This window comes from Myxocyprinus asiaticus, chromosome 18 (assembly GCF_019703515.2).
Source record: "Myxocyprinus asiaticus isolate MX2 ecotype Aquarium Trade chromosome 18, UBuf_Myxa_2, whole genome shotgun sequence".
Taxonomy (NCBI): domain Eukaryota; kingdom Metazoa; phylum Chordata; class Actinopteri; order Cypriniformes; family Catostomidae; genus Myxocyprinus; species Myxocyprinus asiaticus.
Genome location: NC_059361.1, coordinates 41,525,536 through 41,550,492, shown reverse-complemented (window position 1 = coordinate 41,550,492; position 24,957 = coordinate 41,525,536). Strand labels below are relative to the sequence as shown.

At 36.7% G+C, this 24,957-nt stretch overlaps 1 protein-coding gene across 1 annotated transcript in view; it reads left to right on the top strand.

Moving 5' to 3' along the window:
• LOC127456326 (unconventional myosin-Va-like) overlaps positions 1 to 21,308 on the top strand; it is a 128,965-nt gene extending 107,657 nt beyond the window's left edge. Inside the window, exons 32-42 of the mRNA XM_051724766.1 lie at positions 1,926 to 2,124; positions 3,587 to 3,652; positions 6,347 to 6,440; positions 6,663 to 6,806; positions 7,008 to 7,162; positions 7,282 to 7,371; positions 10,115 to 10,265; positions 12,686 to 12,968; positions 13,242 to 13,416; positions 16,262 to 16,342; positions 16,880 to 21,308. Coding sequence (XP_051580726.1) covers positions 1,926 to 2,124; positions 3,587 to 3,652; positions 6,347 to 6,440; positions 6,663 to 6,806; positions 7,008 to 7,162; positions 7,282 to 7,371; positions 10,115 to 10,265; positions 12,686 to 12,968; positions 13,242 to 13,416; positions 16,262 to 16,342; positions 16,880 to 17,032 — 1,591 coding nt within the window. The 3' untranslated portion in view covers positions 17,033 to 21,308. The remainder of the gene's footprint in view (positions 1 to 1,925; positions 2,125 to 3,586; positions 3,653 to 6,346; positions 6,441 to 6,662; positions 6,807 to 7,007; positions 7,163 to 7,281; positions 7,372 to 10,114; positions 10,266 to 12,685; positions 12,969 to 13,241; positions 13,417 to 16,261; positions 16,343 to 16,879) is intronic.
• Positions 21,309 to 24,957: the final 3,649 nt, after the last annotated feature.

Genomic DNA, 24,957 nt, shown 5'->3' with positions numbered 1-24,957 from the left:
AAAACACAGTATCCACAAAATTAACCATGGTTTTACTAGAGTAACCATTGTTGAACTGTGGTAATTGTAGCAAAAGCCACAATAACCACAAAATTTACCATGGTTTTACTATAGTGTGTAATTCAACTGTGGTATTTGTAGTAAAAAACACAGTATCCACAAAATTTGCCACAGTTTTACTTGAGTAACCATTGTTCAACTGTGGTAACTGTAGTAAAAACTACAGTAACCACAACATTTTACCATGGTTTTACTACATTAAGTGTAGTTCAACTGTGGTATTTGTAGTAAAAAACACATTATCCACAAAATTTACCATGTTTTACTAGAGTAACCATTGTTGAACTGTGGTAATGGTAGTAAAACCCACAGTAACCACAAAATGTACCATGGTTTTACTACAGTAACCGTAGTTTAGCTGTGGTATTTGTATTAAAAACCACAGTAAACACAGAATGTACCACAGCTGAACTACAGTAACTGTAGTTCAACAACTGTGGTATTTGTAGTAAAAACCACAGTAACCACAAAATTTACCATGGTTTCACTATAGTATGTGTAGTTCAACTGTGGTATTTGAAGTAAAAAACACAGTATCCACAATATTTGCCATGGTTTTATTAGAGTAACCGTAGTTCAACTGTGGTAACTGTAGTAAAAACCACAGTAACCACAAAATGTACCATGGTTTTACTACAGTAACCATAGTTTAGCTGTGGTATTTGTAGTAAAAACCACAGTAAACACAGAATGTACCATGGTTTTACTACAGTAACTGTAGTTCAGCTGTGATATTTGTAGTAAAAAACACATTATCCACAAAATTTACCATGTTTTACTAGAGTAACCATTGTTGAACTGTGGTAATGGTAGTAAAACCCACAGTAACCACAAAATGTACCATGGTTTTACTACAGTAACCGTAGTTTAGCTGTGGTATTTGTATTAAAAACCACAGTAAACACAGAATGTACCACAGCTGAACTACAGTAACTGTAGTTCAACAACTGTGGTATTTGTAGTAAAAACCACAGTAACCACAAAATTTACCATGGTTTCACTATAGTATGTGTAGTTCAACTGTGGTATTTGAAGTAAAAAACACAGTATCCACAATATTTGCCATGGTTTTATTAGAGTAACCGTAGTTCAACTGTGGTAACTGTAGTAAAAACCACAGTAACCACAAAATGTACCATGGTTTTACTACAGTAACCATAGTTTAGCTGTGGTATTTGTAGTAAAAACCACAGTAAACACAGAATGTACCATGGTTTTACTACAGTAACTGTAGTTCTGCTGTGATATTTGTAGTAAAAACCACAGTTACCACAAGATGTACCATGGTTTTACTAGAGTAACTGTTGTTGAACCATGGAAATTGTAGTAAAAACCACAGTATCCACAAAATGTACCATGTTTTTACTACAGTAAGTGTAGTTCAACTGTGGTATTTGTAGTAAAAAACACAGTATCCACCAAATTTACCATGGTTTTACTAGTGTAACCATAGTTGAATATGGTAATTGTAGTAAAAACCACAGTAACCACAAAATGTACCATTGTTTTACTAAAGTAACCATAGTTCAACTATGGTAATTGTAGTAAAAACTACAGTAAACACAAAATATGTGGTTTTACTACAGTATCTATAAAGTAGTTACTGTTGTAAAACCTATGGTTAATTATCATAAGGGATGGATACAATTATTGCAAGGGAACCCAAATTAATTGTAAGGGAATGCAAAACTTTTTTCAGAAAATAAATTCCCTCCCTGTCCTCTAAGGGGCTCCATATAAAACAGAATCTAATACTCACAAAAAAAAACAAACAAACAAAAAAAAAAAAACTGGCCTGGTATTTTTGTTTATTTGGTCAGCTCAAACACATTATTTCTCTCTCTCTCTCTTTGTCTGGTCTGTAGGTTGTTGGAGTCTCAGCTGCAGGCTCAGCGGCGCTCTCATGAGAATGAGGTGGAGGTTTTGCGTGGAGAACTTCAGAGTGTTAAAGAGGAGAATAACCGTCAGCAGCAGCTGTTGGCGCAGAACCTGCAGCTTCCTCCAGAGGCCAGAATTGAGGCCAGTCTGCAACACGAGATCACTCGCCTCACCAACGAGAACCTGGTCAGTACACACACTCTCTTAACATCTCCCTACACACACAGTCATGTTAACCTGCAACTGAAAGTTCCCCACAGTTTAGAACGATTAATTTGGTTACTTTTTGGTAGAGTTACTCTTGTTTTCCAGTTAGATCTAGGAGACATAAGCTACAGATCCATTTAACATACTTCAGTTGCGTCAGAGTTTTCTCTTCATGTTTAATTTATTTCCTTCTTCTTTTTATTTGTAGCTGTTGAGCATTGTTACTAATTATAGACATGTCCATTGAGCGCATAAATGCAATGCTCAACCAGAGGCATTTCAATTAGTTTATAGGCCTACATCATTAACAACATTAAAAATATAGATAGATAAACTATGTTTGCCGTCTTGGATGAAAATGTTTCATGGAGATCATCGCAGTTCATTATGAAATTGCTTTATCCAAAAAGACTATATGTGATATTACCCCAACTTCTGTTGAAAAACATTTGACCATGGGCATGCCTATCTTAGACTATATACTTCACTATATATTATGCACCCTTTTCATAGACAGTGATTTCACGTTTCTGCATTATTCAGAAGTGTAAATCTAGAAAACGTTTTATATTTAAATAAAATACAAAAACTTGCTGTAAAATTATAACATTATACTTTGTGTTATTTTACTCTGGCATTCATTTTTTTTTCAAACACTAGTTACCACAGCTGCAGTGGGTTTTCTAATCCAGCTGCTGAGGGAGTGATAGTAAATTTGGCAACTTTCTCTCTTCAGTGAGAGAACCCAACTTGTCTTTTTTATAATACCTGGATAATATAACACAAGGCACAGTGATATAAATACGCGTGGAATAATGTACATTAAGAATAACAGGTATAGTATAAAATATGATGCATAATATTTCAAATAGTATAAAAGAAAACACTGGCTCACGGTCTTTTCTTTATTTAAATTATTGCAAATTTGTATTGAATTCAGGGTTTCATGTGCATGGTTAGAAAAGAGCACCATTACAGGAATACTTTATTGTATCTTCCTTGCAATAAAAATAGCAGTGTGATTCTGCAGTTTGTTTGTTTACAGCAAAATATTGCATATAAGAGTCTTTTTATGGGATTTTACTATGATCTGTATGCTTAGTGCAAACGTATTGCAGAATCTCACTGCTATGTTGAATGCCATGACAATATAACAGACACAGTGATATACATATTTAATAATGTACATTAAGACAAAACACCATAAGCAGACTTTCAAAAACAGACCTGGTTTATGTTTGCAGTACAAAGGGTTCATGAACCGCAACTATTTATTAAAAAAAAAACGTTCTTTTTTTTAGGTAAGCTACTCCTTTAAGAACAGTTCAGATGTTCTACTGTAAAGTCTTTTGTTTTGTGTGGCTCTAAATAAATTCCCAGAGTGTGATTTTTGTTACTGCAGGACTGTGTGAGATCTGATTTAGAGATGTTTCATTCACAGGAGCTTCACTCGGAGGACCCGAAGGAGTATAAGGCCTACAGAATCAGCATGTTACGCAGGATGGTTGTATGTAGTGTGTGTGTATGTGTGTGTGTGTATGAGTGTGTGTTTCAGCATGTATTTGAACACTAACAGACACTGGTGTGTCGCATTGAATATCAGATGCGTTTGAGCTTTAGTTGTGTGTGTTTAACCCCACAGCGCTGTGAATCAACACACTCTTTTAATCTATCTGTCTCTCGCTCACTATCAGGGTGAATTGCACAAAAACTTTTAAGAACATATCTGGGTCACATTCCACCCCACAATTAAAATACATTTTTGCATAAAAAATGAAGCCTAATTAAAGACCATTAAGATTTTTTTGACAATTAAGCACATTTTCCTCCAAGTTCATATTACCATAATGCAAAAAATTTGCAAACTGGTTTGAGTATTTCTGTAACTGCTGATCTCCTTGGATTTCCATGCACAACAGTTTCTAGAATTTACTCTGAATGGTGCCAAAAACAAAAAACATCCAGTGAGCGGCAGTTCTGTGGATGGAAAGGCCTTGTTAATGAGAGACATCAACGGAGAATGGCCAGACTGGTTGGAGCTGACAGAAAGTGTACAGTAACTCAGATAACCACTCTGTTCAATTGTAGTGAACAGAATAGCATCTCAGAATGCACAACAAATTGAACCTTGAGGCGGAGGGACTACAAAAGCAGAAGACCACGCCAAACTCTTTTTTAAGACCATAGTGCTCCTAATAAAGTGCTCAGTGAGTGTATATATTTATAATAGTTATATACACTCACTGAGCACTTTATTAGGAACACTATACTAATACTTGGTAGGGCCTCCCTTTGCTCTCAGAACAGCCTGAATTCTTTGTGGTATGGATTCCAGAATATGTTGGAAATATTCCTTTGAGATTCTGGTCCATGTTAACATGATTGCATCACGCAATTTCTGCAGATTTGCCAGCTACACATTCATGCTGCAAATATCCCGTTCTACCACATCCCAAAGGTGTTCTATTGGCTTCAGATCCGGTGACTGGGAAGGCCACTGAAGAACAGTGAACTCATTGTCATGTTCAAGAAACCAGTTTGAGATGACTTTTGCTTTGTGACATGGTGCATTATCATGCTGGAAGTAGCCATTAGAAGATGCGCAACAGTTTCTAGAATTTACTCTGAATGGTGCCAAAAACAAAAAACATCCAGTAAGGGGCATTTCTGGGGACGGAAAGGCCTTGTTAAATTGTGGCCATGAAGGGATGCACATGGTCAGCAACAACACTCAAATAGGCTGTGGCACTCAAGCGAAGATTGATTGGTATTAACGGGCCCAAAGTGTGCCAAGAAAACATTCCCCACACCATTACATTACCACCACCAGCCTGGACTGTTGACACAAGGCAGGTTGGGTCCATTGATTCATGCTGTTGGTGCCAAATTCTGACCCTACCATCTGTGTGCCTCAGCAGAAATCGAGATTCATCAGACCAGGCTACGTTTTTCCAGTCTTCAGCTGTCAAGTTTTGGTGAGCCTGTGCCCATTGCAGCCTCAGCTTTCTGTTCTTGCCTGACAGAAGTGGAACCCGACATGGTCTTCTGCTGTTGTAGCCCATCCGCCTCAAGGTTCAACGTGTTGTGCATTCTGAGATGCTATTCTGCTAACTACAATTGTGCAGAGCGGTTAACTGAGTTACCATAGACTTTCTGTCAGCTCCAACCAGTCTGGCTATTCTCCAATGACCTTTTGCATCAACAAGGCATTGATGTAAACATTAATTGAAGCTCCTGACCCGTATCTACATTTCACCACTGCCACATGATTGGCTAATTAGATAATCAATAGGTGAACAGGTGTTCCTAAAAAAGTTCTTAGTGAGTGTATATACTGTATATAGAATATATTAATAAATAAATAATTTCATTTCTAAAGAAATTTTGTAATTAATAAAGTACAGTTGTAAGCATCATTATAGTACTGTATTTGTCGTGCTGAATATAATATTTTTTTAAACTGCTAATTTTTAAGTCAACATTTACAAAATTGTTCTTATTTATTTTCTTATTACATACTCCTGGTGTTATTGTGCACTATTCATCAGTGCATATTATTTCACAGGAAACAAAAATGTTTCCATAAAAATGTTAACCTCTGAAATGGCTTCCCTTGTTTGCTGACGTCACAAAGCCGTCTTAGTTTTTAACCCCTCCCTATCAGCCACCATTCTGGTATGTAACGCCCACTTTTCATGATCCAATTAATTCAAAATAGATAAAATCAAGTGCTGTCTTGCATTTGTTCTCATTAAATATTGTTTCACTTGCAAATATGTTAAATTATGGAAGTAAAATGGGATGCGAATGACATTTTTTAAAGAATAATGATAATGAGAATAAGGGTTGAAATTTTGGGCTGATTTGTGAAATAAAGTCACAAATCTTATTGGTCTTAAAGTAGACTTCATTTTCATTATGCAAAAATAATTTCTTATTTATTTCTTTTGATTATGGGGTGAAATATGAGCTTGAAATGTTTTCGTGAAATTCACCCATCTCTCTCTCTCTTTGTAATTCTCTTTTTTCTTCCGTTCAATGAGCTGCATGGATGGATAGATCTTCATATTGCTCTTTTGCAGAATTTGAGGATGCTCCTTTGACCTGCTTTGTCCCGATTCACTAAAATATGCCTTGCTGTTTTCCCTCCTGCCATAACGATTGTCTGATGATGATGGGATGTTTATCTCTGTTGTTTCAGGATCTAATGGAGCAGCTGGAGAAACAGGACAAGACAGTCCGCAAACTGAAGAAACAGCTCAAAGTCTTCGCCAAGAAGATCAACGATCTGGAAGGTATGAGACACAGACCGCAAAAAGATTCAATTTGGCTTTTAATGCTTCAAAGGTTTCAGAAATCACCTGTCATCTGCCAAGCTTTTCCAGAAGAGTGGAAGCAGTTAGGGAGGACAAAATCAGGATTAATGACATTTAAATGCCAAAACAAGCACATATGGGTGTAGTGCTTGGGGGTCCACACTTTTGGTCATATGGGTGTGTGCATGTGTGTGTGTGTAGGTGGTCAGATGGACGTGTCTCCAGGACAGACGACCGATGAGCCCGTTCACCCGGTGAACATTCCACGCAGAGAGAAAGATTTCCAGGGAATGCTGGAATACAAGAAAGAAGATGAACTAAAACTGGTCAAAAACCTCATACTGGGTAAGACTATATTAATTACATGTTTGGGCCTCTGTACATGCACTCACAGTGTTTTGAAGCATTGAGCTGTGGTGTTCATGCGGGCAAACCAAGTTTGAATAAAGCTTGCAACATTGCTGCTCTCTATTCTCTCCTTTCAGTAAAATTTTTTTTTTTTTTTAAAGAACAGTCGTCTCTGATGAGTGTTTGTCATTTTGTCAGAGCTCAAGCCTCGTGGTGTGGCGGTCAATCTGATTCCGGGTCTGCCAGCGTACATCCTTTTCATGTGTCTGCGGCACGCTGATTATGTTAATGACGACCAGAAAGTGAGATCTCTGCTGACCTCCGTCATTAACAGCATCAAGAAGATACTCAAGGTCTCCACACACACAAATACACACGTTAATCATGTATATACTGCACACAACACAATTGATACTCTTTACAGAATAGCATTAAAAAAGCAGAATAACTTCATCCTTTGATTTTTCTACAGAAAAGAGGAGATGACTTTGAGACCGTTTCCTTCTGGTTGTCCAACACATGTCGTTTCCTACACTGCCTGAAACAGTACAGCGGAGACGAGGTGAGGTCTCACACACACACACACACACACACACATACACATGAACTTCCTTTTCGCTCTCTGTCTCACTCTGGGCAGTTACTGCAAATATTTGAGAGTGACAGCTGCATTTATTTGAGACGGACTTGTGTCAAAATGAGTTAATTACTTTAACATCTAGTTGTTCAGTTTTAATGAAAATATGGTTGTCAGTAGCTGAATCTTTAGGCAGTGAATTTGGTTGTAGAATGCTTTTGTCAATCCCCTAAAACTTTGATTTGTACCTGTTATTAGCACCCATTTCTGACAGTTGGATGATTGGGTCTAATTTGAGCTGCGTTTGAATCCATTGTAAAATCACTGTAACACGCCTGGTATAACACATTCTATGGCCATGTTCACACTTTGCATGAGACCATCTCTACACTGCGCCTCGCGACATTGGGGCGTTCAAGGGAAAACTTGTTTTGTTTATCTAAAACAGGTCCTCCACAGTGATAGTGACAACAGAACACAACACAACTGCACACGAAACAGAGAACAGAATTTACATAACATGTCTGAAGAGTTTGTATTTGAAGAATTGATGCATTTCTATGCCCAGCCTTATTTTATGGAACGTTCACAGCCAGTTCACAGAGTTACCTGTGCAATGATGAAAATAGAAAACAAGTGATCGATAGAATGTACCGTCACTCGTCACTGCTGGTTAGTGCAAAAACTCTTCTATGATTTTCTACGATTACCATAGAAAATATACCTTTTATTGCGTGTCGTTTGCCGTCAGTTTAGGATATGGTGTGACTGTGGCTGCCTGTAGCCTCCTCTACGTTTCTGTTTGATTTCCGAGTACTCCGAAAAATAAGGCTGGGCATAGAAATGCATAAAATCTTTGACTATAAACTCTTCAGACATGTTTAGTCATTTCTGTTCTCTGTTTTATGTGCAGCTGTGTTGCAGAAAAACGCACACAGAAATGAAGGAGTAAGACTTTACAACATGAAGACTGCATAGCCACATGCCCCCCCCCCAAACACACATACACTTACACACAAAAATTAACTGGTGACACTATAACACAGGAATTTTGTCAAATGAGATACATAAATCTGCCACAATGCAGAACATATACACACATAAATGAGGGGATAAGACCATAACACACCCAAAATGTAACGCACACAGAGAGCGAGGGAGAAATAAATGGGTGAGACTAACGCAGAGCACAACACACGCAAACAGCACTTAGAGAACAGAGAAAAAAGTCTGAGTCTTCTGTTTTATACACTAATTGAATTTTCACAGTTCATTGCTGTTTATTACTGTTCATTTTGTTTACATTATTATAAATTGACTTACCTTATTTTCTGGAATATAAGTAAAAAAAAATTCTGCGTAAAAAAAAGGTTCTGCGACTTATAGTTCAAAGCGACTTGTATACATAAATTATACGTAACTGATGTTGGCCAGTGAAACACGCACCAAAACAGATGAAAACATCAATCATAGAGATGGTAGAAGCGTTTTGAAGTTGCCAATTCAGAATATTTTGCCTTTACAAAGTACTTTACGCAACAAGTTTAAATACTCTGTCTTTATAACATTATTGTTCAAACAACTGACCACTGAAAAACGCGACTCCTCACATGCCCACAAAATGACGTTTCATCGCCCTCGTAGTAAAAACATTCAGTCAGTGAACAGGATAATTAATACATAGCAAAGAGGGTTGCAAATATCAGAAATATCCACAGTCGCTAACATTAATTATTGAATAGATTACAAGAGAGGCGTACTGTTTTACTCACAGACTAAAAGCTGTTTATTTGTGCACATTATAGAAGATGTTATAAACATATGTGGCTTACTTGTCACGCTTCTTTCATGAAAAAAAACTGAATATGAAAATACGATTACTTAAAGCAAATTCTCCCATTTTAAACAAGCCCCAAAACACGTGATATGATGTGTAGATTCTGAGGTACTGTAATCTTCACAGTGAGTGTTTGACATCTGAGCTGCTGAAGGGAAGTTGGGCAGGTGCTCCTGGGTCCTAATGCCTGCCGTGTACAACCTCTGTCAGTGCGACTTATGCACAGATGCGACTTATCTGTTTTGTTTTGTTTTCTTCACTCAACAACGCGATTTTGACCTGGTGCGACTTATAGTCAGGTGCGACTTTATTTCCGTAAAATACGGTAAATTTTGATGTTTGATGAATAAATGATTGGTATCAAAATAATTATTTTATGTCTTCTCTTTGTAACACTAAACTTTGACAAATAACAGTTATAGTTAACAGTTAAATATATACAGTATATCCAAATGCATAACTAGTGATAAAATGTAGAATTACTACACAGTATGTGGCTGCATAGAACACTGCAGCCATCTACTGGCTATTATTGTCATAACATGATGTTATTTTTCTTTTTCACCAGATGGCAGCAATCTGCCCCAAATACATGACACATTCTCATTTTTTTCTTCATGTTTCGTCTTATAGAAGTGAAGGTCTTTACTGTTAAATAAATGTATTGAAGTTAAATTAAATTACAAATACGAAGGAACAGTAATGCAGTAAGTACTGTATGTAGTCATGACATCAGAGGCCCTGTCCTCGATGAATCTTGTTAATACCAGGTGTAACCAGAGCCTTTGTGTGTACAGAACTAGATTAAAGAGTGTGTATGCAGTGTGTATGTGTCCACAATCTCTTTGTGTGCAGTGATACTCAAACACTCTCTCCTTCATCTGTCTCCAGCAATTCATGAAGCATAACTCCCCCAAACAGAACGATCACTGTCTTTCCAACTTTGACCTGGCCGAGTACCGGCAGGTTCTGAGTGATCTGGCCATTCAGATCTACCAGCAGCTCATCAAGTGTATGGAGAACATCCTGCAGCCCATGATCGGTGAGCATATGAGCTTCACTAAACAGAAGCGCCACTTCTGCATGCAGTATTTAAGCACAAAGATCTGTGTCTTACTCACCAACCACCTGTTTTCCAGTTTAACCAGGAGCTAAATGAACTGAAAAAGCACTGCGCCTTGAGTGTACAAGTTACAACACACTCTCACGACCAAGAGTACATGACTACATTTACCTCTCTGTTACATGTTTCAGACTATAGATAAGTGGTTAGGTTTGGGAATGGGGTTGAGTTAGGGGATTTAAAATATCGAGCTGAAAGTATAATATAACTAAACTTATATTTATATGTATAATGAAACATATTGCGGTTAAACATGTACGATGAATCTGTCATGAAATTGTCCAAACTGAGGTGAGAACGGCATGACAATGATGTTTTGCTAATGCATGCAAAAAGTTGCTACGATGACGTCTTGAAAAATTGAGTAATTGTCCTATTTTTTAGTGCAAATACGCCTCCTTTCCATGTAAATTAGGCCTACTATAGATAGATATTGTTCCTTATTCACAAAATGCAGCACAATTTGTCTGGTGTAATAAACATTGCACTATTATTATAGGAGGAAAGTAGATGGTAAACTGAATTTTATTTTAATGATATGTATGTGTAAATTTTCTTTTGAATTTGCGGCAGAAATTCATAAAATAATGATTAAATGACGGAGTAGAGCATTATAACCTGGCATAGATCCAGATGCGCAGTGTGGTCAAGCGCACTTTCTGCATGTTTAAGAGATGATTCAGGTGTCTGGATCATTTTAGTCAGTTATGCTGTACAGTCCCGTTAGAGTGGGTCAGATCATGGTGGTTTGCTACGTCTTCTGTTATATAGCGCTCAGAACCAACCCGTAATATAATTTGATTACTTTTGGATTACCTAGTGCATGATTTGACAAATCTAACCATTAGTTTAAAGTGTATTAAGAAGGAATTACCACTCCTTTCAATATTAGTGAACAAAATGTTTTAAATAAAAATAAATAAATATTAGTGAACATGAAGTCAAACAGCAACTCGCTATTTGTCAGTCAATGAGCAAAATAAAGGTACTTAAAGGTAATGAAACACTAACACCCAAGATAGCTCATGTTCATGGACAATGATAACATGTATTTTAATTTGAATTGAATTGTTATTATTTAGGAACAGAGATTGGACTCTGGAATTATTTGAAATCAGTAATGAGTGAATGTATCTAGATACTTTTAAATTACACACTGTTCTTGCCATTAAGTGATTTATAATGAATAATGTAATCATGATTACACACATTTTAAATGTAATGTACAGTAATCTAATTACAAGAATTTTTGCAATCTGCCACTTTAGTGAATTAAAGTACCAATTTCCTTCCGAAACAGCAAAATCTGTACATTATTCCAAACTTTTGGCAGCCAGTGTGTGTGTATATATATATATATATATATATATATATTACAGCAGAAGACCACACCGGATTCCACTTCTGTCAGCCAAGAACGGAAAGCTGAGGCTACAGTGAGCCTACCATTTGTGTACCTCAGCAGAAATCGAGATTAATCAGACCAGGCTATGTTTCTTTATTTTTTAACTGTCCAATTTTGGTGAGCCTGTGCCCAATGCAACTTCAGCTTTCTGTTCTTGGCTGAGTGAAGTGGAGCCCGACGTGGTCATCTGCTGTTGTAGCCCATCCGCCTCAATGATTGACATGTTGCGCATTCTGAGATGATATTCTGCTAACTACAATTGTACAGAGTGGTTATACGAGTTACTATAGCCTTTCTATCAGCTCGAAACTGTCTGGACGTTCTCCGTTGACCTCTCTCATCAACAAGGTGTTTCCATCCACAGAACTTCCGCTCACTGGATGTTTTTTATTTTTGGCATCATTCTGAGTAAATTCTAGAGACTGTTGTGTGTGAAAATCCCAGGAGATCAGCAGTTACAGAAATACTCAAACCAGCCCATCTGGCACCAACAATCATGCCACAGTCCAAATCACTGAGATCACATGTTTCCCCATTCTGATGGTTGATGTGAACATTAACTGAATCTCCTGACATGTATCTGCATGATTTTATGCATTACTGCCATACGATTAGCTGATTAGATAATCGCATGAATAAGTAGATGCACAGGTGTACCTAATAAAGTGGTTGGTGAATATACTTTATATATATTATTGTGTACTGTGCAAAAGTCTTAGGTACATTAGATGTTTCAAAAATATATTTGTCTTAGAAAAGGTCATTTAATATCTTCTGCTTTAGTGTGTCAATAGGATATATACATTTTAGAGTTTCAAACATTCCTTTTGCAAATAGAAAGGAATAGAATTAAAGCAGAACAAGGAGACCTGGAACAGATAGCACTGATAGCCCACAAAACTGCAACCTATTGTATTTATCCTTCTGTCGTTAGTCTCTGGGATGCTGGAACATGAAACCATTCAGGGCGTGTCTGGAGTGAAGCCCACGGGTCTCCGTAAGAGGACATCCAGTATCGCTGACGAGGGGACGTACACACTGGACTCCATCATCCGTCAGCTGAACACCTTCCACTCCATCATGTGTCAACACGGCACTGACCCGGAGCTCATCAAACAGGTGGTCAAACAGCAGTTCTACATCATCGGAGCCGTCACACTAAACAACCTGCTGCTGCGTAAAGACATGTGCTCCTGGAGCAAGGGCATGCAGATCAGGTGTGTGCACATATATATAGTGACCCCAGAAGTAATTGAACACTTGAGTCACACCTTAAAATGTCTGAATGTTATTGCATTAGAAAACAAAATATCAAAGCTAGAGCTTTTCACAGAACTAACTTTACTTTTCTAGCCATGTAACCATGTATATTACATTGAAATGTCAAAAGTGTATGTACGGTTAGTTTAGGATTCAGATGTTAGCCATATTTCAGTTTGTGCCCTGTAATCTTATGTCAGGTGTAAGGGTACATGTGTTTGTTTGTTCAGGTATAATGTGAGTCAGCTGGAGGAGTGGTTGAGAGATAAGAACCTCATGATGTGCGGCGCTAAAGAGACTCTGGAGCCGCTCATTCAGGCTGCTCAGCTGTTGCAGGTGAAGAAGAAAACTGATGAGGACGCTGAGGCCATCTGCTCCATGTGTAATGCCCTCTCTACTGCACAGGTAACACACACACATCAGGGTTGAGCAAAATTCAGAATTTAAGAATTGACTTCCATTTTAAAATGATCAGTTGGTTTAATTGAATTGGCCACGTCCCACAAGAAGTTGAAATAGAATGACAGAAAATGGAATTAACTGAATTGCAATAAATAAATAAATAAACAAATAAACGCAATCACAAATGGAATTTCTTAGTCCATGCCAAGTTGTGCAACAAAAGGTAATTATATCATACATTTATACTAATTATGCAGAATACTTTTTTTTTTTCAAATGAAAAGACATTTCTTAAAATCAAACTATTAACACATCAATATAGATCTGAATTTTGCCATATAACATTACATGTCCACCACATTGTTTTTAGATAACTTGTATTTTTAGAACATAAAAATAAAAATTGACATCAAAATCTGAATCTATTGATTATATAATTAAATACATTGAGTAAATTAGAGCATTCTGGGTAATGATGTGTTCTTCCATTGTCTATAAAATGAAAGTTAATTTCTTAAATATCATGAAATATATTATTAATTAAAAATATATTTCTGTAGGTGGCATTTCAGACATAGATTATTAATATATAATATTTATAAAATGCAATGTTTCTGGAAATATGTTACTACATGTTTCCTAGATGTTGTGTATATGATAATATGTTTAAGGGTAATTCATTTAATAAATACAGTATTAGGGGTTTAAAGCACAAGTTTGATCACAATCCTTATATTAATTCTTTTACCCAGCGATCCGATGTTTGCCGATACTTCAAAGTCTGCAGCAATGCGATTTCGATTTGATTAAATTCAGGGGCCTGCGATCGATATTTAGATATTTAGTGCCTATTTTACACAATCAGTTACATTTATTATCTCAAAAATGCAACCAAAATATAATTTGAATATTTTATTGAGCTCTCTGAAAAGTGAAAATCCAGTATCCACATCGGGACGTCCGCAACAAAATAAGGTACTTCAGTTGTTGAAAAAGAATACAGATAACTTCAGGCTTCAGTCACTCCGTGCACATATAAAAAGCATATTTAGTGCTTATAAAGCAAGATGAATATCATAATGTTGCTGCACCGCCTGCCGGAAATGCATACGGATGTGACTGGCATGAGAGTGTCAAAATAAAGGTGCATCTTAAACAAATATACATCGATGTTTACTTGTTAATCCAATGATATTGCATCGTTGGCTATTTGATCGATGCATGCAGAACTTGACCAGTGGTGCTGGGGAGGAGGAGGGTTTCAGAGAGAAAACTCTTGTAGCATGCTGCAGGGAAACTGTCTTACCTGCAAACAATTTAAATGCTAGACAATGAGAGGGTACGTAAGTTGATTGGCTTAACCCTCCTATGGTATTGTCATTTTTGACCAAAATAAATTTATCTAATTTAATAAAAATGGTTTCCTTTATCTGAGCAGTACAAGACTTGGTGACTCTTCCTCCATTTGCCATCTGAACATAAAAAAACAAAAACAAATTGGGCTTGATTCGATAAGTCTAGGTGGTCGTAAAAAAAAAAAAAAAAGGCGACACCTATGGTATTCACTGTCAAAATTGGCCAACCATTGAAAATGAATGGGAAAGACCAAAAATCAGAGCAATTGCTTTTTTGTTCTGTCAAATACTATCAATAAATCAGACATACTGCAAAAAAAATTACAAATAAACTGACATAAATTACAGGGTGAGACTCTAAAACATCCTCAGTGCAAAACACACACACCCACTCACACATAAACACAGTTACACACACAAAAATGAACTGGTGAGACAATAACAATTTTTTTTTTACATTTGTCCAAAAAAAAAAACTATAAATCAGTCATAATGCTAAACACACACTCAGAAATTAAGGGGTGAGATGATAACACACTCACATCATCAATAAGTAGAGCTCTGCAGCCATCTTTTGGTCATTGTTGGCATTACAAGTCATCTGTTGTTTTCCAGCTGATGACAGCAATCTGACACACTATCACACACACACACACACACACACACACATACGTTTGCAAAATACATTTTTACTATAGAAAGTTTGAAATTGCAAAATGTTTACTCTGATTTTTCTGTTTTATTCTCTAATTACATTTTCCAGTTTATTTCCTTGACATTTTTATGCATTTACTTTGAATTATAAAATTTTTATGTTTGAAATAATTTATTGGTAGAAAAATGCTTACTCTGTGTCTTCTCTTTGTAACATCATGGTCAGGTTTGAGTGCAAGCATAATGACATTATGTTACTGGCATGATATGGTTTTCCAGCCATGTTTTTATATTTTATTCACCAGATGGTGGCAATCTGCCTCCAATTTCTGTCACATTCTCATATTTTCTTCATGTTTCAACTTATTGAAGTGTAGGTTCTGAATTTTTATATTTATTTATTTTAAATTTGCTTATTTTTATATGCAAATTAATGGGAATTTTTTTTAATCAAAATAGCATAAAATCCCAAAACAAATGCATAATTTTATTGTTCTTACTCAGGGAAGAAGAAATGGTACCATTATCATCATCATCATCATCATCAAAAGGGGTTACACATCTGACCCTTCCGGTCTAAAATGGCTGTGAATAGGGGTGCCCTTTTTCAATACCTTTGGAGGGTTAACAGATTACATGTTCAAGCATGTATTAGCTTGCGCCATGTAGAGTTTTATGACTCAACTTTTGTCATTTATGTGATTTTTTTTATTTTATTTGTTTTTTCTTTTTATTTTTTTTTTATTTTAATTATACTTCCTTAAAATTAAATGGGACTCACATAAAAAAATCTATCTCCCTCACACACATACTCATCATCTCTCTCTTTCTCTGTTCAGATTGTGAAGGTGCTGAACTTGTACACACCTGTGAATGCTTTTGAAGAGCGCGTGTCTATAACCTTCATAAGAACAATACAGGTATGTGTCAAAAATATAGCCATACTATGGGTGGACCATATGAAATGTTATTTCACAGTATAAATAATTTTATATCATGGTAACGATATATATCACAATATATACAGGTATAGCTTTTATATATGTATTATCTCACCATGTGATAATACCTATTTATGGTTAATCAAATAAATTATATACTTTATCAATGAAAGCTGCTTCATTTCATTTGATTAATTTCATTTTTTATTCGGAACTTTAGGGACAAAAAAAAAAAATCTAATTAATCTTGACTTGTTTGGGCCAGACTCAGTATTTTCTACATTGCATAAAAATATTGTAAAGCAGTTCTGCCCACAGATAGCCGTGCAAATATCTGAACATTATAGTAAAATCTCTACGATTAACACATATCTACCAATGCACATTGTATTTGGTCAGACCGCACAGCCCTACCGGTACTCACACCAGTTCTTTTGCTGTTTAAATGTGTATATGTGTGTCAGTGTGTGTACGTTTATATGTGAATGCTCTGACTTGCATCTTTTCCTCTATCAGACACGCTTACGGGATCGAAAGGAGTCGCCACAGCTGCTGATGGACACCAAACTAATCTACCCCGTGACCTTCCCATTTAACCCCTCCTCCCTGGCCCTGGAAACCATTCAGATCCCTGGCAGCCTCAATCTGGCCTTCCTCACTCGTGTGTAGACCTGCCAATCACTTCACCTCAGCCAATCACATGGCAGGAACAGACAGCTAAAATATATCAATAAAAAAAGAAAAATTACAAAAACAAACCACACACTCAAAGAGAATGCAATTCAGACATTGTCACAAATCCCTTTTATTGCTCTTTCCTTCATGCGTCGCTTTTGTTTGTTCAGAGGCTTAGTCTCACAAAACCTGAAAAGAATATGTCCTACAGGTCATATTTCACCCCAAAATCAAAAGAAAAAAAATGAAAAACTGTATTTTGACTAAGGAAGCCTTATTTTTAGGACCATTAAGAATTTTTGACATTATTTTCATAACAATTTCAAGCACATTTCTCACACCAATGCGCATTACTTCAATGCTATATATATATATATCATCTGAATTGTAAAGTAATTATACATCATGTTAGTGTTTGTTGTACTGCCTTTATGCTAATTTTATTCAAAACTAAAATCATTGTATTATGGCATTTTTTATAGGATTAACAGTATGTGAATTATCATTTGGAATAATGTGAATTAGAGTAGACATTATATATAGTAAGTAAAATTAAGGTAAAATTATGGTAATATGTGCAGTTTTTTTGGCATTACAGTAATGAGAATTAGTAAGGTGTGCTTAATTTTCAAGAAAACAATGCCACAATGCAAAAAAGCTTGAAGGTCCTAGAAACAGGCTTCCTGAAACTTGTTTTGTTGGGGGTCAAATGTGACCGGATGTGTTTTTGTGAGATTCACTCCAAAAGATTGAATATTTTAAGGATGTTTTCAATGTACAAAGTTTTGCATAATGAATGGAACGTTATGAAAGGCAAAGAAAAAGTCAAAATCACTCATTCACGGGGCTGTATAATCTTATACATATATAAATATCTATGAATATTATGTATGATGCTTGGATATTTTATTTATTGCTTTACCCTATCAGATATTTTTCTCTCCATTGCTAGCTAACATGGATATCCAGTTGCTCATCCATATTACATAAGTAACCTAGACTCGCTTAAAAAGACCTTGGAGCTCTGTTGACTTCATTAACGTTGATGTTTATTTGTTAATAGCGTGTGGTGATGTCAATTAGCTAGTTAGTAGTTGTGTCTGATGTAACTCTGGCAGAAAGAAACCTTTGCATTCCTGCACTGTCCCAAAGCTTTTGTCTTCCTCAAGTTACCATCACAGAGCCCTTTCCAAAGAGGTGACACAGTCCAGACCCATGGCATGGTGGGTGTGTTTTGGGGGGTTAGGGGATGGGGTCATCTGGTTTTCGACCATAACAAAAGCCTGAGGTCTACATACGTTTCACAGGCAGGGTTCCTCGGGTTTCATCAGAGCTAGACCCAGTTTAGTTGGGATCAAGATTTGTGAATGAGGTTTAATGTGGTTTCAGATGGTTTGAGAACTCCACCATGTTCTAGGTGGGTGAATATCATGAAGAAATCTCCAGGTCATATTTAACCCCAAAATGAGTTTATAAAACAATAAATGATAGATATTTCATTATAAATATAAAACATCACACATTAAGATTAAATATAAAAAATGTCAGTTATAATACAAGTTATATTTCACATAAAGCCCATTTAAGAACTGTTAAGATTTTTTGCATTGTGACACAATTAAGCACAATTTCCCCCAAATGCTCATTTCTGCATTGGGAAAAAATCTCATTCTCATTACTGTAATCCAATAATGATAATAAATCCTGTGGACACAAAGATTTATTTTGATTAAAATCAGCATTAAGATAAATTCAGCACACAGAAATAATTTTCTTACAGAGTATTGTTGTTCTTATTTTCTGGTATTTCTAAACATCCTTAAAACAAAGAAAAATTACTTGAGAAGCAGAATTACATGAGATATTTTGTCATGTTTTTAGAGAAATAAAAAAGAAAGAAAGAAAATGTGCCAATGGGGTAAGAAAATAAACCTATTCTTTTCCCTTTGAATCAAGGTTTTTTTTTTTTTTTTACCCCCATTGGCAAGTAGTTTTGTCTTGTTAGAAGCATAAACGTTACAAAATTGTTAGATTTCTCGAAAAAAAAAAAAAGAAATATCACAATATATGTCGTTTTGCTTCTCAAGTAAATGTTTCTTTGTTTTAAGGAGGTTTTTCCTGGAAAACAAGACAAAACCTTTTTTTTTTTTTTTTTTTTTTTTGTGAAGAAATACTACCATGATGTATACTGTACAACTAAAGTTTACAAATGTACTTTACAATATAAATATTTTACTATTTTTGTGTATTAGTGTAATGAGATTATTTTGTATTACAGTAATGAAAAAAAAAGAAGGAAATATGCTAATTTGTGTTGAAAGTAATACAATGCAAATTAAAATGGTATGCTTAATTTTCTTTAAGCTTTTTTGATTAGGTTTTTATTAATATTATTATTATTATTATTATTTTGCTGGAATATGACCCGGACAGTTTTCATGAGATTCACCCAGGTGTCTTGTATGCACACAAATCAGCACTAGATATCCCTTAAGAATCTATTAAAAATCCCCCAAACCACTGACTCAACAAGACATGAAGATGTTTATCAGAAGCCAGCTGTTATTTACTCCAGTATTATCATTTTTTAAATGCTTGAAACGGCTGTTGCTTTTACAGCATTTGCTTTTATATGGATGATTTAATATGATATCTATGTTTGTCTTTTGTGATTGTGTCTGGCAGGATATCAGTATTATCTTGAAAATGTCAGACAGCTTTTATTTTAAAGCTGTTTGTTTTGATTTGTAACCAGTAGTCACACTTTCATCACACACACACACACTCACACACACTTACATACTGTCATATATTTCCTATTCACACATGTGATGCAGGTTTGTTGGTCAGGCAAATGAAAGGGGAAACCAGAACAGAAATCAGGCATGTTAATACTTTATTTATTCTCTATAATGCATGAGTTTCAGCTTTAAAATCTTCCACACTAGTTCAGTGTGTTTTTGGCCATTCACACAGTTTCAGGCTTTAATTAGAGAATATGATGTCATTTTACTGTAGTGTGCTGGGATTTGATCATGTCATGCCTTACTGTTGAGATAGTGTGTGTGCGTGTACATGCATTAAACTGCAAACATAATTTTCTTAATCAGTATTTTTGTCTTGTTTACCAGTAAAAATATCTTAACATCCAAAATTGCCTAAGATATTATTGTTTTTTTTTTTTTGTTCTTGAATTACTGTAAGTGTATTTTTCTCACCACATTGGAAATGTTTTAAGCTTAAATCGAAAGCAAAAAACAGGAATAAAACATAAGGATGTTTAGATATTTTTACCGGAAAACGATGAAAATACTGATTAAGAAAATGATTATTTACAGTGAAGCTCAGCATCTAAATGATCATTACTACACAGAATCATTCAGCAGTCCATTGTGTGTATGATGTGACTTGCTTTATTATTGTTTAGTTTTTATGAAGCATTAATAAAACTGATGGAAGATTTACCAATGCAACCTGATAAAGATGAATATCACTTCAAATGGAAAATTATGAAATTATACTGGAACACAAACATATGAAAATGTAAAAAAAAAAAACAAAACAAAACAAAAAAATGAATCGAATGTTAAAGTGTTTGTACATTATTTCATTTACTTTGTCAAATTTGACATAAAGCCTTACCTCTGAATGAACAACATGTTAATGTAACATCAGTTTGTTCTTCTCTAGCGTGTTCTGTTAATTTGCTTTATTTTTCTTGTGTACTATAAACCCATAATATAGAAGCAGGTTTGTTTCTGACTTAAATGTAAACTTCAAGAATATACATTTTAGTTATTATTAAATTCAAAATGCTTCTTAACACATTCATTGGCACTCTTATGGTCTTCAAAAACCTTCTTCAGTCTTGTTGCACTGAGCCCTGGTCACCATTCAGAAGACTGAAATAATTCAGTAACTTCTGATTGGTTTGACAGCGATTACATTCACAGTGTGTTTAGAGCATCCAGTTCTGAAGGTAATTGTATCAGTCATTATCAGCTCAGACTCATGCTTGTATAAAAGCATATACAGACATTGTTATTGCTGTAGTAATGCAAAGTTGAAATATGTTTGGTTCTCAGTTTGACTTGTTCAGAGAGATTTGGCAGATGAGGGTCTCAGGAGGGAATGTTTCTACTGAAGCACCAGAGAGTTTGTAGTTCCTGTAGCTGTAATTAATTATTTCATGTGTTCATCAATGCATTTTCATGGAGTGATATACTAATGTCAAAACCTGTTCAAGTCAAATAAATTAATTCAGTCACAATCTGGGTGTTGTGTCTTTTCTTTTCTTTTTAATATACAGAAATTAAAATCATATAATTATGATGTTATAGTTGCAAGGTCCAACTAAGCATGCTACAGCTACAACCAAGAAAGTTTAGAATATCTGGATTTATAGGTTTAAAAAAAAAATTTTTTTATCAGATTACATGGCTATTTTGGAATGTACGTCAAAGTAGAAAGTGGCATACCCCTCAGTAGTACAGTACCACCGTTTAACGTAACTAGGGTGAAGCCATTATCAACCTTGAATATGGACTTCTTCCAATATTTCCACTTCCAGCTATTTTAGGGATACAAAAATGCTAAATCATGCTGCTTTATATTGCATGCTGGCAATATGTGTCATCATATTATTAATTATTATTTGGTTAAACCCAGTGGTTTGGAGCGCGTATAGTTTTACAGTTTAATGCATTTTGCCATTGTTTGATAAAACACTAATGAGAAGATCACGTGCTAAAATGGACAGTCCTCAGCTCCATCTATCACAGATACAACAAACTTTACACAACCAGGAGAGAGAGGGAGAAAGAGAGCTGAAAGCAGCTGGGGAAAAGCAGCTTGACTAAGTGTGCACTTTTATTGATTCAACTTTCATCACCAAAACTGCATCTTGTTTTATCATTACAAAATAATAGACATGCAGATCTTGCATTCAGCATTTCTTATGAAATATTGCTTTATAAATAAATAAAAGCATATGGGAAGTTATGCAGGTACATATGAATAGCTATAAGGTTTACATGGAGACATGAAAATACTGCATCGTCTGCTGTTTTTGTTTGTTTGTTCTGTGTTTAGTCTTTTTTTTTTTCAATCAGTTTTACCAGGGACAAACTGTTGAACATTCAGCAGCACATACAGACAGTCTTTTCCCAATTTGACTATTCGGACATTTTGCTGGACATTTTAGTTGAAGGAGCAGCGGTATTGCTCAAGCGCGCTAAGAGACGCAAGCGAGGGAAGCGCAGTCATCGTGGCTTTTGAACAGCGCTGCCGAGTATTCATCTAGCGAATTTCCACACTCTTCCTAACAAAATGGAGGAACTACTCACCCATACAAACACTGACTTTTCAAACTCTGCTGTCTTGTGCTTCACAGAAACATGGCTGAGTGAAGCCATTCCAGACAGCGCATTACATCTGCCGGGCTTCCAGCTGTACAGAGCGGATTGCATCGCGGAGCTATCATGGAAAACGAGAGGCGGTGGAACATGCTTTTACATCAGTGAAAGTTGGTGTACAGATGTAACAACGTTAAAGAAGATGTGCTGTCCTAATTTGGAAGCGCTCTTTATTAACTGTAAGCCTTTCTACTCACGGCGGGTGTTTTCCTCGTTTATTCTGGTGTGTTTACATTCCTCCACAAGCTTGTGAGCGCAGCGCTGCAACAGCTGACTGATCAGATCACAGACACGGAACAGCAATACCCGGACTCACTTATTATTATTCTCAGTGATTTTAACAGAGCCAATCTCACCCGTGAACTGCTAAAATACAGACAACACATTACATGCCCCACCAGAGACAGAAATATACTGGATCACTGCTATGCAACATAAAAGGATGCATATCTCTCTGTCCCTAGAGCAGCTTTGGGACACTCTGATCACTGTCTGGTTCATCTTCTTCCGACCTAAAGCAGAAACTTAAATCAGCTGAACCTGTAGTTAGAACTGTAAAGAGTGGACCAATGAAGTAGAGCTGGAACTACAATCCTGCTTTGACTGCACTGATTGGAGTGTTTTTGAAGCTGCAGACACCAATCTGGACATGCTCAGTTACAGTGGCATAATTGTGGCATGGGGGTCGTGGTCATATGTCTGTCTGCGGGAGAGGGAGAGCGGTAATGCTTGTCACCTGGGTTGTGATTACTCTAACACCTGTCTCTCATTATAGTGATGGTGGAGGGAAACCTGATAAGGCATGCCAGAGCATCAGAGTGAGTGAGAGAGAGAGTGACAGAAGGAAGTGGTGTCTGAGTGTCTGTCAATGCCATATTAAAAGACTGCATTTGTTTAGTTCTTTTGGGATACTGGAAAGCCGTTGATTTGAGTTGGCTACTGAGAGCCTGTTTTGTTTACCCTTGTGTGAGAAAGAGAAAATAAATACTCACCTCAACTATTCGCTGTCTCCTGACTCCCGGCTTTGGAGGAGAATGCCGCTATGGAGTTCTCACCGCTGGGCGAAGTTTTCAAGACCCTCACCAGCATCCAACAAAACCAGCATCAAGCCCTCATGGAGGTACACCTGGAGCATGAACAGCATCTCCAAGTCCTGCTCCAGGCACAAGTGGAGGACCGGCAGGTGTTCCTGAGCCTGATTGCCAGAGAGGGGGCTGGTGCTGTGACCCCCCCCCCCCAGATGGGGCAGGGGCGTATCGGATACCGGTAAGAGTAAAAGGGGATACACACCAAGCTTTGGTGGATTCGGATTGTTCCCAAACCTCTATCAACAAACGCTTGGTGCAAGGCAGGACATTGGGTAAGAATAAACGGGTGATGGTGAGGTGTGTGCATGGTGACATTCACAAGTATCCAGTGGTTACCATTGAGATACGATTCAGGGGAAAAAGGCATAGAGTCGAGGCCACGGTTAATACCCGCCTCACCCATTCACTAATTCTGGGAACCAATTTGCCTGAGTTAAAATATTTATTGAGGGTAATGTGTGTGGATGGGTCCTGTAAAGTGGCGTTGCAGTGTGTGATGTGCGACGCGATGGCTACCCTTTTGTGTGAAAGAGAAAATAAATACATCAACTGCTCACTGTCTCCTGATTCCTCCATTGCCCACAAACTCAGATCTATCACAATCATATATCAGTTTCTGTGAGGATATGTGCATTCCTATTAGGACTTATTTAATGTTCAACAATGACAAACCATGGTTTCCTTCAAAACTCAGGCAGCTTGTTCAGGCCAAAGAAGATGCTTACAGAAGTGGGGATAAAATCTTGTACAATCAGGCCAGAAACACACTGACAAAGGAGAATAGATTGGCTAAGAGAAGCTACTCTGAGAAGCTGAAAAACAAGTTTTCAGCTAATGTCCCTGCATCAGTGTGGAGAGGTCTGAAAGACATTACCAACTACAAGACACCACCCCCCAGTTCTGTAGGGAATCAACAACTGGCTGATGACCTGAATGTGTTTTACTGTAGATTTGAAATTCCCAGTCTCACACCCCACACCCAATCTGACCTTCTCTTCCCACAAACATCAACACCTCCTGTGACCCCCCTCCTTCCCCCTCCTGCTACTCAACCTGCACTTAGGATCCATGAAGAGAATATGTGCCAGGTCTTCTGGAAAAAGAAGACAAAGAAAGCATCAGGCCCAGATGGCGTTTCACCCATCTGTTTAAAAGCCTGTGCTGACCAGCTGGCCCCCATCTTCACACAGATTTTCAACAAATCACTAGAGCAGTGTGATGTTCCCTGCTGCTTCAAACGCTCCACCATCATCCCCATCCCAAAGAAACCCAAGATCAAAGGACTTAATGACTACAGACCCATCGCTCTGATGTCTGTGGTCATGAAGTCATTTGAGAGACTGTGTTGGCCCACCTGAAGGACATCACTGGACCCTTCAATTTGCTTATCGAGCAAACAGGTCTGTGGTTGATGCAG